The 13,965-nt window shown below is 40.2% G+C and overlaps 1 protein-coding gene across 1 annotated transcript in view; it reads left to right on the forward strand.

Annotated features, from left to right (window-relative positions):
• LOC114554010 (plexin-A2) overlaps nucleotides 1–4,949 on the forward strand; it is a 69,528-nt gene extending 64,579 nt beyond the window's left edge. The window contains exons 28-31 of the mRNA XM_028575538.1: nucleotides 30–199; nucleotides 598–810; nucleotides 3,383–3,533; nucleotides 4,854–4,949. Coding sequence (XP_028431339.1) covers nucleotides 30–199; nucleotides 598–810; nucleotides 3,383–3,533; nucleotides 4,854–4,949 — 630 coding nt within the window. The remainder of the gene's footprint in view (nucleotides 1–29; nucleotides 200–597; nucleotides 811–3,382; nucleotides 3,534–4,853) is intronic.
• The last annotated feature ends 9,016 nt before the right edge of the window (nucleotides 4,950–13,965 follow it).

Here is a 13,965-nt window from a genome sequence, read left to right on the forward strand (position 1 = left end):
AGTCTCAACTCTAACACTGTTTTCTATAGGGCACACTGCAAAAGTTTGTGGACGATCTGTTTGAGACCCTGTTCAGCACCGTGTGTCGGGGCACCGCCCTGCCTCTAGCAATCAAATATATGTTTGACTTCCTGGACGAGCAGGCCGACAGGCACGGCATCCATGACATGGACGTTCGTCACACCTGGAAGAGTAACTGGTGAGAGAGACGGGGAGGAACTCTTTACCTTTAATGTGACTGTAGAGACATCTCACTTTCTTTAACAAGCCCACTTGCAGTACTTTTCTATAGAACTTTTACTCATTACTTACAGACAGTCAAAGCTTGGGGCCCAGTGAACACTTCTGAATGATTGAAACCTTGATGCCAGGGTGCACCCTTATCTAAATTATCTTAATCTTTCAGTTTTATGCTGCTTTTTGTAGAATCTAAATGCCAACTTCATCTTGTTCTTGTGGCTAAAGTCACTTTGAAATGTCTATACAGGATTGGTCGGAGGATCAAAAAGAATATCTTGTACACATGAAGTAATCATTTTGTTTTTGCAAGTCTATAAATGTGTAAAATCTGTCTCTTTCCTCTTTCATTATCTGCAGCCTGCCCCTGCGCTTCTGGGTAAATGTGATCAAAAATCCCCAGTTTGTGTTTGACATCCATAAAAGCAGCATCACGGACGCCTGTCTGTCTGTGGTGGCCCAAACCTTTATGGACTCTTGCTCAACTTCTGAACACCGTCTGGGCAAAGACTCACCCTCCACCAAACTACTCTATGCGAAGGACATACCGCATTACAAAAGCTGGGTAGAAAGGTGTGTATGTGTGTGTGTAAAGCCAAATGCCACGAGTATAGAAAGATGATTGAAATCCCAACTGAGGAGTCTTTAGGTTGTCATCACATCTTCATGTGATGTCATCAGGGTCAGTTATAAATTAGCCCCACATCATCACATACCCTTCACCATACCTAGAGATTGGCATGGTTTTATTTCAGTTAAATTTATTACATTTATTAATTTATTTAATATATAAATTAATTATAATAATAGCTGGTTTGATTTGCCAATCTCTAGGTATGGTGAAGGGTATGTGATGATGTGGGGCTATTTTGATTCCAAAGGCCAAGGGAACTTTATCAGGATGCATAGTATCCTGGATCCATGAAATAACTGGCCTATAAAAATACAAATCTGCCTGCCTCTATGGGATTTTAACATAGGGGTGTACTTACTTATCCTCCTGTATTTTAATGAAGAACATTTATTTATTTACATTATTCATTCACAAAGACAATTGGTGTCCTTAAAGGTTGGATTTTTCCTAATTTTTTTAATTAAGGCATTTTTATTCCTCTTTAGCATTGGTGTATTCACTTATGCTAGTAAATACTGTGAAGGTATCAAAACACTCAATCCACGGAGAAATGGACACAGCCTGTATTCAGAAACTGTGCCTTTAAACGAGCCGTCAGTCCCTCCGTACGGTTGTGATGTCACAACTGTACTATAGAAAGACACGGAAATGCTGACCAATCAGAGAAGACATTAAAACATGTAAACATGTTCTAGTAGAAACGCAAAATACAAGTGTCAACATGAAAATTTGCATAATTTCTGGTGTTACTATACAGTTCAGAAACTATGTCAGAACATTGGTTGCTATTCATCTACTTTTTGACTACGAGGTTTAGTGACTGACGGATTAATCTATTTATTCTTGCTTATCATCAGAGAGGTTTTCTCAATTATGACTCATTGGGCCCTATTTTAACGATCTTAAACGCAAGTATCAAACGTGAAACGCAAGTAGCTTTGTGGGCGGATCTCGGGCGCTGTTGCTATTATACCGGCGGGATAAATGAGTCTTGCGCCCGACGCAAATATAAAATGGGTTGGTCTGAAGTAGCTAGGTGTGGTTTGGGCGTAACGTGCAATAAACCAATCAGAGCATCATCTCACATTCCCTTTAAGAGCAGGCGCGCTTGTTCCATGGTGGATTGCTATCATAACGGCTGATTTGCCTGGCGCACGTCAGTGGGAGCTGTCCGGTATACGGCAAAGTAATAAATGCCCGTCTTGACCGGGTGGCGATGTTGCTGCGGCCTCTCGGGCGCATCTCCTCAAGTCTGGAGAAGATTGCTGCAGCCATGGAGCGTGGGCCTCCAAACTCACCACCTGCTCCTCTTGTGCCCCTTCCTCCTCCCCCGACTCCATCTCCGTCCACCCGCTCCATCAGGAGCGCATCGCGCATTACTCCCGGACCAGTTCCCGCCGTAGGTCAACATCACGTCACCTTAAGTCCTCTAATATTTCCTCATTTATGTCATCAACACATCCATGATTCATGGAAATGTTGTGTAAAACACAACAAGCCATAAAGAATGCTGCAACTTTTTGAGGACTGTACTGTAAAGTGCCTCTTGACCGATCCAAACACCTGAAGCACATTTTCAGTAGTATTTTCTTTGTAATTATGTATGGTTTGCAAAAATTGGAAATGCTGCATCTGTGTAGATGAGAGAATTGTTTGCGCGTTGTGCACACGCTACATTATGGCCAAGCATGCGCCCCTAAAATAGCATCTGAATAACGACTTTAGACTAGCGCCACTGACTTTAGACCAGGTTTTTCCTGGTCAGTGGCGGAATTGTTTTCTGAAACTGCAAAATAGCACCAAGTAACATTTGCGCCGGAACACGCCTCCTGTTTTCCCTGAATCGCCCCCGGGAGCGCAAATACATTCCCTAATTTACCGACGTGCGTCTGTGGAGGGAAAAGTCCGCTGTGCGTCGGGTGCAAAATAGGAATGATATATGGGTCGGTGTACAAAGGCAATTGCGCTGAGTGCAAGATAGGGCCCATTTTGTTGTTATTTGTCTGAAGTTTTATCTTTTGCCACGTTCCTTTTCCGAATCTCTCACACATTTGTCCTATAGTGCAATGGAGTCTAGTCCTTAGTTGATGCAGGGATGAAATGCAACAGATCTCCATGCTATTAGGGCAGAATCATCATGTATAAATGGGATTGCATAGAGTTATAAATGCAAATTGTGGCCCAATTAATCATGCAGCTCTAATAGGGTTGGGAGTGACAGAATGAATGTGTAATCAAGTGAAAATATTCATGAGTACAGTCATATAAGGCTGTGTGTTTCAAAACAGTGTGCTGGTGTGGTTTGAACCACTGTGACTAAATGACTGAACCTACAGTATAAGTGACAGGTTTCCTTATTTTCCTGCCAAAACGCCTCTGATTTACTGACGTCTGTAAAATTGGATATTCTTTGACTTTTCACAACAACAGACTGAATCCAGGTGAGGAGAAAAGCTCTGGTATGCATGACTGTGCCCTTGATTCTGACACAGTTTGTGTGTTTCCTCACAGGTACTACGCTGACATCAACCGCCTGCCTGCCATCAGTGATCAGGATATGAATGCCTATCTGGCTGAACAGGCCCGCCTTCACTCCAGTGAGTTCAACATGCTCAGTGCCCTCCATGAGATCTACGCTTACGTCAGCAAGTACAGCCAAGAGGTGAGGCCCAGTCAACACACTGTAACATAGAAATGTGCTCTAGAGGTCCTGCTGCTGTGTTTAGTTGACTGAAGTTAGCAATTTTTATATTAAAACAGGTATTTTTTATTTAAAAAAAAAAGATAAAATGACTGTGTGTACTGTAAAAGCTGTCGCTTGTAGTGGTGAATCCACATTATCACCCCACTGCAACTCTGAGAAACTCCCTGTACACTAGTTGTTCAGCACAGAACAGTAAACAGACAAAGTTAGCGACTAGCTAGCAACTGAAGTGGAACATTTAGCCACCAAAAAAACAGATAATTTCCTCAGGAGTTGGTAGAGGCCGAGCTAAAAGGAGAGCGAATATTGGACATTAATTAATCATGTGGACTATCAGAACTTTTAATGAATGACAATGTTGCTCTGCGTCTGTTGGGTATGCAGATAGGAAACTGTTTGCTAACAAGTCCGCCATAACAACTTTATATGGTTATCATGTGTCGATATTGTGCTGCCCCCAAGTCGCCAAAAATATCAATGAATTCCGGTTTAAGTAGTAACTTAACACCAGGCTGAAAAGTAGCGCTTTGCCATCCTCTCCGGTTGAAATGTTCAGGCTCATTTCACCTGTAACCACACCCAACAGTGACATCACGGTGTCTTGAAGTACACCCGTACATCACTGCAGCAAGGTGAGAAGTTAAACCACTGGAGGTCAGCAAAAACGGCAGTGTTAAGTCACTCTTTAAAGGCATGTAGATTGGGCTGAAATTCATGATTATTTTCATAGTCTATCAATATGTTGATGTTGATGATAATCAATGAATGGTCTTGGTCTATAAAATGTCCGAAAGATCACAATTTCCCGGAGCCCAAGGTGGCGTCTTCTAATTGAGTGTACTGTCAGCCAACAGTCCAAAACCCAAAGATATTTAGATATTTTATTTACAATGATTTATTTACAAATCCTTGCATCTGAGAGGCTGGAACCAGCAAATGTTTAGTATATTTTAGCTTGATAAGCTTTAGTTATAACTGAGTTACATAACAGATGTTTTGCTAATGTTTATACATATGCAATGGATTCTTAGTCAAATCACTGATGGTTAATTCAAATGAACCTGCAAACCTAATTTTGAAATTTAAATGCATGTACAATATATTAAGTCATCACAAGTAGAATGACTAGTGAAAGCTGTTGGTGTAGATGTGTATTTGTTTGAGTCAGTCATGTGTATGTGCTTATTTGTATGATTCCTATAGCTGACCGGCGATATGCCTTACATCCTCGGTTTCACAGTTTGTGCCCTTTGGTGTGTTTCTGTGTGTGTGTTTTAGATCATCGAGGCACTGGAGCAGGATGAACAGGCCCAGAAGCAGAAGTTGGCGTATAAAGTGGAGCAGATCATCTCAGCCATGTCTATAGAGAGCTGAGACACATACACAAATACATACATACACACAGAGACACACACACACACACACACACACACACACACACACACACACACACACAAAACAAACACACTGAAACATACTATAACAGAAGAGTTATAAACCCATCGGCAACACACGTGGCACTCAGATGTGCGCACACGCACGCACGCACACACACACACGCACAGAAAACGAAATTGCAGACTTAATGGACCTACTGTATAAACAAACTGATATACATACAAAGACATTTACACACACGCATAAATACACACATACAAATGTACATACATAAACCACAGCACACAGATCGTCCCAAAGCACGAGCTGAATCCAATGTCATCGGTTTTTCAGAAGAAACTACAAAGGCAAACACTCAATTTCTAAAATGCTCCTATATAGAGAGACAGACAGAGGATTTGGGCCATCACGGATGCTGAATTTGCAGCCAATTCTTTCCCACGCGGTAACGTTTTTTCTTTGTAGTGGCTTATACAAAATGTGTGTGTGTGGCATGGCTGGAGCTCTGAAGAGAACAGCACTTAATAAAGAATGACTCAACTTGAAAAGTCACTGGAGAAGCTCAACAAAGACAGGAGCTATTTCATTGGGATGGCACATGTGATGAGACAAGACTCAAAGTACTTTTTATATGTCAAAGATGAAGGACACTTATTCACACTACATATCACAGGTTTGGATTGATATCACCATTTGGAGCAGTGTTTTCCTACTGCCTTTTGAAGGCTTAAAAAAGAACACTAAAGACACTGGCATCATTACAGTTTTTATTTCCCCACTTGAAGTTCCCCGTCCTTTCTGAATTATACGTCTGCCAGGGATTGAACAGTATACACAAAATTTGGTATTGACGACGTGAAGGTTCAGCTCTTTAATAATAGTGCAAAAGGCATTATCTTCAAATTTGAAATATATGTAGAGATATTTCCAGATCTAATTTCTGGCTTTTTGTGCCAAATATAATATGTCTCATGTTTAATTCATGTTAAACGCTTCTGTAGAAGCTATTAAAAATACATGTCATTGTACGGAAAAGATCCCATTTAAGATAGAAAATGTTGTACAGTGATGATCTATAGACCACCAATTCAGCCATTCAAAGATAAGTGGAGACCAAATTGAACTGTAGCAGGAAGCATGATTAATGATGCTTTAAGTCTGATCGTGAATCAGATTACCCAAACCCTGGCCAACAGCGCCGCTCCTCCACCCTCCCTGTCTCATCAGTCATTGTTTACATCCAGCGTGATACTTGAAATGCACCGAGTGTACAAGATATTAAGAACGCCTGCTGCCCCTGTGAAGTAATCTGGCCAGATTTAGTTAGATGAAGGCTTTGATGCCTTATTGATTTTCCCCAATAAATCCACTTTAAAACGTAACCTGGAAATGAAACGTAGGAAACGAGCCAGAAGGGTTTTTCACCCTGGAGACATTTGAGCTGTGGGTGCTGCAAGCGGGTCTGTAGCTCAGAATAAAGTAGGTGTTCCTAATATTTTGTCCACAGAGTGGATATATGATTAATGATACATGTGTTTGGATCAGTTCTTGGTCCTTGTAAAGTTCATTCATTAAACGTCTGCTTGTTGCTTCACAGCGCTATCTTAGCTTTCGCTTTAAGTCCGGGCTGTTCTTTCAGCATATAATTTACAAGTTTTAATTTTGCATTCATATGTACATTTTACCTGACCGCTTGTTGTCTCCTTGCTGCTGTATTTATAGAGTGCCATATCTAAACTTTAAAATGATTTTCATGATGAAAAAGTACGTCTGAGGCATCGCGTGAATTCAGGGTTTTAGTTTTGTATTTTACCCATTGCAATGCTGAAAGAAAGATGAACTTCTTTCTGTGCTTGAGGCAGTTTCATCGTTCCATATGAAAGTCACAGCGACTGTCTATCAGTGTCATTTCAGAGCGCTGCTCTTCTTACCATTTCAGTATCAGTGGGGTTAATGTACTCCCCACAGGACCTTTATTCATGCTAATCTAGAAGAGTAAGATAAAACAATATAAATAATACATTTCCTGTTAAGTGTTGGAATATGACAGAGAACTCATCTGTTTCATGTGTGGTTTGATGATGATAATTTATAAATGTGTTGTGCAATAAACTGTCAGACGTTTAAACTGTCATGTTTTTTAAACTATATATTATTGTATAAATATTGTACATACAAAACACTCCTATTTTGCAAGCAAAAAAAGATTCACTTTGTACTGTTGTTATACATTAAATGCGCAGCTGATGAAAATTATTTTCGCCTGGTTTCTTTTGTTGTGATGAGAAATTCGGAAAAATCCTGTTGAACATAAGTTCTCCATATTTATAGGTGTTAGATCCTAAAATGAATCCCTGGTCGATAAAAATCTTGTGTCGTCAAAATGCTCCATTCCTGTGGAAAGTAATTTTGTATTTCAGACTGCTTTGACTTATAATACTGCAATATATAAAACAATATAAAAGACAGCTGATTGTACAAAGAATCATCAGTCACAAATGATGGCCATTAAATGTCTAGGTATTGTATTTTTCAGACAAAATGTCTGCTCCTGTTAGAGATTACCTCACTTCCAAGCCCCACATAACTGGATAATCTATTGTTATTATGTTAGTGGAGCACTTGCAAGCTAAATTGACAGTTAAGCTCTTATTGGGTTTAAATGAAAGGGCTCTAAAGGCAAGACAATGATGTCAGAGATCGACCGAAATCCCAGGGGTACCTCTATCGTTCAGCTTTGTACTTAGACATTAACATAATTGTTAGACACGTACACAAATGACATTAGCAATCCACTGACATCTCCACAGACAAGTGGTGTTCCAGCTTTGTATCAATGATAAATTAATTATCTAACAAAATAGCAACACTGTATACTACAACATCATGAAACATTTTTAAATCTTATCCATATCTTATACCATAAGTGCATTATTGTTAATCCTTATTTCAGTAACGGTTGTAAATGAGGAACTTCAGGCATACATTTTTATTTTCAAAAGTGAATTTTTACCAGGTTGGGTTTCCATGTCCGTCTGTTGGATTGCTTTACAGTTCTGCACAGGAAGAGGGCGTTGTATTTCCAGAGCAAACTGCTAAGGCTGTTTTTAGCAAGCAAAAGAAGCACCGATGGAACAATCACTTCCAGCTTGTTTAAGTACTTCAAAAATGAAAAACAAAAAGTACAGATAGTGGTACATTAAAGAAAACATTTTAAATGTTCTCTTTAAAGTATGTCAGGAAGTTACAGCCTTTGTGGGAAATGTGGTTTTTAATTTTGTCAAAGACAGCCAATGATTTTGACTATTTTTGACAACTGTTAATTGCAATCATACAAAGGAAATCGGATGTTTACAAAGGCAGCAAACAGTACCATTTAACACACACCTTGTCTGGCAAGAGTAGCACATTTGATATTTAAAAGAGGAGTTGAGCTTGTAAAACAACAAAGAGATATCCTGGAGAAAAATAGTTTCCTTTTGAATTTCATAAAAAACAAATGGTGAATAGCCTCTCTGAATGAAGAATAGTTTGAATGCTGTCATACTGTGACAGTATTTGGTATGGTATGTGAGCAGCATATAGGGGCTCCTGAGCACTTGCCATAAGGAGCCAGAATTCATTATTCATGTTTAACCCTCAGGGGTCTGGGCAAGCAGAGCAGAGCAGAGGGGGAGGAGGAGGAGGAGGAGGAGGAGAAGGAGGAGGAGGAGAGCCTCCCAACGCATACCTGTCAGGTCCAGGTGGGGGTGTCATCAGCCTATCGAAGGGTCCTTTGTATACCTGCCAGGCTCTAACCCCTTGTCTTTCCTCTTCTCTTTCTTTGCTTGTCGGAGTGCCTACAGTTAGCAGCTAGCAATTCCACCTCACACTTCCAACTCACGTACCACACACAGACACACAGACAGACAGACACACACACACACACAGAGATAGGAGGATCATTAGGACTAGAACCTACTGACAGCTGAGCGACCTGCAGGATATCTTCTTGATAGACTGTGTAGTTAGATGGTACCAAACAGGTTTATGGAGCTACTACAGCCATTAGAAACCCATTATTCTCCTATCAATCTCTGACAGTTGTCATAATATCTGAATCATGCTTTGGACCAGGATTGATGACACTACATTGTGATGCACAGTTAACTAACAGTGCAACACTAATTATTTCTGTGAAATCACTGGTATAACAGATCCCCATCTTCTCATGCTGCAGAATATTTGATTCAGGGCGAAATGGACCTGACGCGCAGACTGCAGATCTTGTAGAATAATTCAAACTGTGGAACGAAGGCGGAATGGAAAAAGGCCGTTGACTTTCCATGCACCCTGAACAACCCAGCAGAGTTTGTTTTAATAGTCAACGGACAAGTCTCTGCTGCAATGTCCTTAAAGGGGTAGTTCAGATTTTTTTTAAGTGTGGTTGTATGAGGTACTTAAACCATAGTCAGTGTATTACTAGTCTCGCTTTGCCAGACCTACCTCCACAGCGCTGCGGATGAGGGTCTGGCTAGTCCACCCAGCATTCCGGGATGGGAGAAAAACGTGCTCTGGTTTATTGGCATTTCTTTAAACCAATCACAATCATCACAGGCAGCGCTAAGCTTCGCACGGAGCCCCGGTGCTGCTGCAAAATAGCTTCTGGAAGGAACTTGTTTTGGTGGAACATGTGTACGTTCAAAAGTTGTTTAGGTCATGCTAGAGAAACCTCAGATTGGACAGATAGTCTAGCTAGCTGACTGGATTTACCCTGCAGAGATCTGAGGAGCAGTTAACCATAGTCCTCATAAATCCACCGGAGTTTAGAAAAAGAAAGAAAGAAAGAAAGCGAAAGAAAACGGACATCGCCGAAAAGACATCCTGTGGAATTTCCTGCAGCACCAGTGCAATCCCGGAAGTGGAATATCGTGGATATAGACTAGTGTATTACCTACAGTACATGGAAGTCGGCACACCCTCAGTTTGAAGAAGCAGACTAGAGTACCGGCATGTAAGCTAAGCAACGTACTGCTGTGGACGGGGGCAGCAGTAAAACTGATTTTAGCCACCTTAAAAAAAAACTACCTTAAAAAAACCAATATAAGTTTAAATCATAGACTGTATATATTAGAGTCTATGGTTTAAATGTACACTGTATTTAGAATATTTTCACCGCTTTACACTGCTGTCAGACAGCCCTTTTGGATGGGGAACTGAAGCAGTTATATCCATCTGATGTCATTAAAGTCACCAGACTCTTTTGACAAAAACAGTAATTTTACCTGTCATAACACTGGAGTTGGTGGTCTACCGCTGCTTTGATTGGTTAGTTGTCTTATTTTGTGACTTTGGTAGATCTAACTAACCCTTCAAAACATCGAAAATATTCTAAATAAAGCACTTCAATGGATATAAATTTTTTTAGGTGGGTCTGTTATAGGTGGCTAAAATATGTTTTTTGCTGTTGCAACTGCCCACAGCAGTACATAGCTTAGCTACTCATGCCTGCTTTTTCAAACTAGAGGCGTGCCAAGTTTACCGCCATCTACTATATGGTCGATTTGACATCTGAACTCTGGACCATGTCCCTAATATTCAGGTCCTGACAAGTTGTAGCGCACAACAAGAGATTGTCCGTGTCAGATGCATTCTCACTTACTGGAAATACTCCATTTGGTTTAGACGAGGGGCGGCGCCTGATAGAGCGTTCAGGAGACAGGACATGACGCAGAGTACATCGCACCACAGAGTCGGTTCGTAATTTGGTCATAAAAAAGTATCGTGCCGTTCCTTGAATTTGTCTGAGGATTTTGGCGTTTACTGACAGAAGTTCCAGAATCTCATGGTCTAGCAAGTTAGACATTTTGGTTACCGTCTTCGTGTAAATCACCCTTTTTCTTCACCCTCGCATGTTTATTTTCTTCCAGTTTTGCGGGAGCCGCATGAAACATCATCAACGCGCCCACTCGCTTGTTGTGAATTGTCACACTTTGGGCTCACTCGGAGATTACACAGACTTTGTACTACGGAGCTGGCAGGATAAAGACCGTTTGATGTCCGATCCAACTGATTCGGTCATTTGCATTCTCACATACAGCTCCACCAAGTAATGTCTAGATAAGTTCAGGTTTGCAGTGCATGTGTGAAAGGGACTTTGGTAATACAATGACTATATATATTCGATTGATGGACGTTAATAGAAAATAAACATTTGACAATTATTTATTATAGGTTATTATATTATGTGATTATATTTGTGTGTTTGTCAGACAAAACAATCCAAGACTTCACAGATTAATCGATTTGTTAATTTGTTAAGCAAAAATCCCAAATATTCAGTGGTTTTATCCTCTCAAATGTGAGGATTTCATGCCTTCCTTTGTCATTTATGTTCATAAACTAAATGGCTGTCAGTTTTGGATTGTTGGTTAAATAAAACAAGCATTCTGAGTACAAAGATTAATTGAAAAAAATAATCATCAGATTCATGGATAATGAAAATAATCATTAGTTGCAGCCATTAAATACAGTAAAATTGCCCTACATTATATATAAACTGAATAAAGCTTCTATATATAATGATCCGTTTTTGCAGAAACTCTCAACGCCAAGCCAATGGTAATTTTTTTGGTGTGCAGATCATGCAGGATTGCATGATAACCACACATATAAACCTGCATCCTTTTATATACAGTGTACAGATGCTTTTTCTAATGGGTTGTGGTTCTTTTCAGATGGGAAGAAACTTTCAGTGGGCTATTGAGGTCTGCTAGCATCTGTCTCCTGCTGCTTAAATTAAATGCAGACTGCATTATCAGAGTGCACACAATCAAACAGGCACTGATATGTTTATTCTTGCCAATGACAAAAGACAGCTGTCCAAACCACACATCCCTGATGACAGTATAGAATAAGTCAGTGAAATCACCACAGTTCAGCCTCTATTTGTAACAACTTGTGTCAGGATTTATTCGTTGAGCTAATCCATGACGGCATTTTATTTCCCCAATTTGCTGTAGTAATTTATCTTTTGTCCACTAGCAATGACATGGTTACTTGCAGACCGGTCATAATGGACTTCATTACTCACTACCTAACCATAATGGCTGGATTCTTTAAATATGGGCAGGTGGAAATGCTTTTAGTTCCACAAAATTTAACAATATGAAGCAATAACTGAAGGGTTTAATGATTTACTGATGAAGCTAATATCCAGTAGGTTGATCTGGATGGCACACACCAGTCTAGTGGAGCCATCTTCTGGCCAAAGTTGTTATCACGAGCATGACTTGGAACAGGCCAAATGAGACAGAATGAGCATTCTTGATTCATTCACTGTTCACGTCAGTTTGAGCACAAACTGGGGTAAAAGGCTGTCAAAATGTGATGCAGGAAGCGGGCAAAGGGTTAGCATGTGTCAGTGACAACAAGTGTCTTGTTTTAGCACAACCGTCTGTGTGTGTGTGTGTGTGTGTGTGTGTGTGTGTGTGTTTGTGTAACATCTGCAGAGCCATGCAGTGGTCCTGTAGGTCATGACACAGACATACTCGACTATCCAGAGACTATAAAGAGAACCCTTAACACATTTGGTTTTGGGATGTCACCAATAGAGCATTCTCTTTCTTTCCTATTTCTTTTTTCTTCTTCCCGCTCACTCGAGGGCAAAGACCTCGCTGCTGCTCAGCCCAGAGAGGTAACGGTCAACATGTGCTGCAGTTTGAAATGAAATCCCCTCCCACTAAACCTCCTCCTCCTCCTCCTCTCAAAACTTCCCTCACTTTTTCTCCTTCTCAGCTTTCCTCTCCAGCACTCATGAAATCACTTCAAGACAGGCTCCCTCCTACGTAGCCTGTCGGTGAGCTTTGTGGGATTTATGGCACCCATTTTCAAAGGGCCATAAAATGTGCATTACAACGTGTATGTGTTTTCTGTGCATGTGTGTGTGTGTGGTTGCATATGTTTGTACAAATATATGAACCAAAATTAAATTAAAAACACCCTTTCAATGAGGACTTAAAAAAATGCCCTCACCATTAATTTAGCTGAGCATGTCAATTGCTTTTTTTTATTCCTGTGATGTATTAGTTTAAAACGGAACCATGAATCTCTGTAGTTATATTGTTAATTATGAACGGGTTGCAAAGGAATTCTCTGCCCACAAAAGATCGTCACATTAGGAGAGTCGCTGTTTTACAACTTCCTGTTCCAGCGCTCTGCCTGGGGCTTACAAATAATCCGTTGCTGGTGAACTCTTGCCCTCGGACGGAATAAATATAGTCAACACTGCTGGTACTGCAAAACATATTGACCATACACATTTTAAACAAAGCTATAATAGAAACTCACTGTCTCTCATTCTGAACTTACATTTAAAAAATAAAAATAAAACCAGAAGTCTCCTGAGAATATAATCCATGACATAGTCTGCTAATTAGCTCTCTAGTTAGTGAGGGGGATCTGTCATTTAAAGTAGCCTACTGATTAGTCAGCCAAGCCTCAGTAATCCTTAGGGTCTCCAATTATCAGCTTAAACTTCCACTAAATAGGCCTTCTTAGATAAAACACCAGTGAGCTTTTTTCCTAAAAACACACCCAAGAAGTAAAATATTACAGTCACTGCAAGCCAGGCTATTAGATCTTCTTTTATTGGCAAAGTTTGGCTAGTTTAACCCAGAAAGTAATTAGCAATGTGATTGCTCATTAACATATTTAAAATATGTGTTCTAAAAAAAACAAATTAACTTAATTATGCAAACATAAGCTAGGGTCTAACCCATGCCCTGGAGAAACTGGTTGTAGTGCACATCCATCATAAATCTGTTTAAATGGTCCCTGCTCTCAGAAAACCAGTTATAGCATCATGGGTTTTGTTTTTTAGCAGTGTGTCCTCAAAACTAATTATAGACAAAAAAAAACTTTGGCTTTGTTTTTCTCTGTTTGAGGTCAGAAACAGGTGTGCGTGTGTGAATCATATGCCTTGACTGTAGAAAAGAAAAAGAAACCGAGCATG

Source organism: Perca flavescens, chromosome 4 (genome assembly GCF_004354835.1).
Source record: "Perca flavescens isolate YP-PL-M2 chromosome 4, PFLA_1.0, whole genome shotgun sequence".
In the NCBI taxonomy this organism is placed as follows: Eukaryota; Metazoa; Chordata; class Actinopteri; order Perciformes; family Percidae; genus Perca; species Perca flavescens.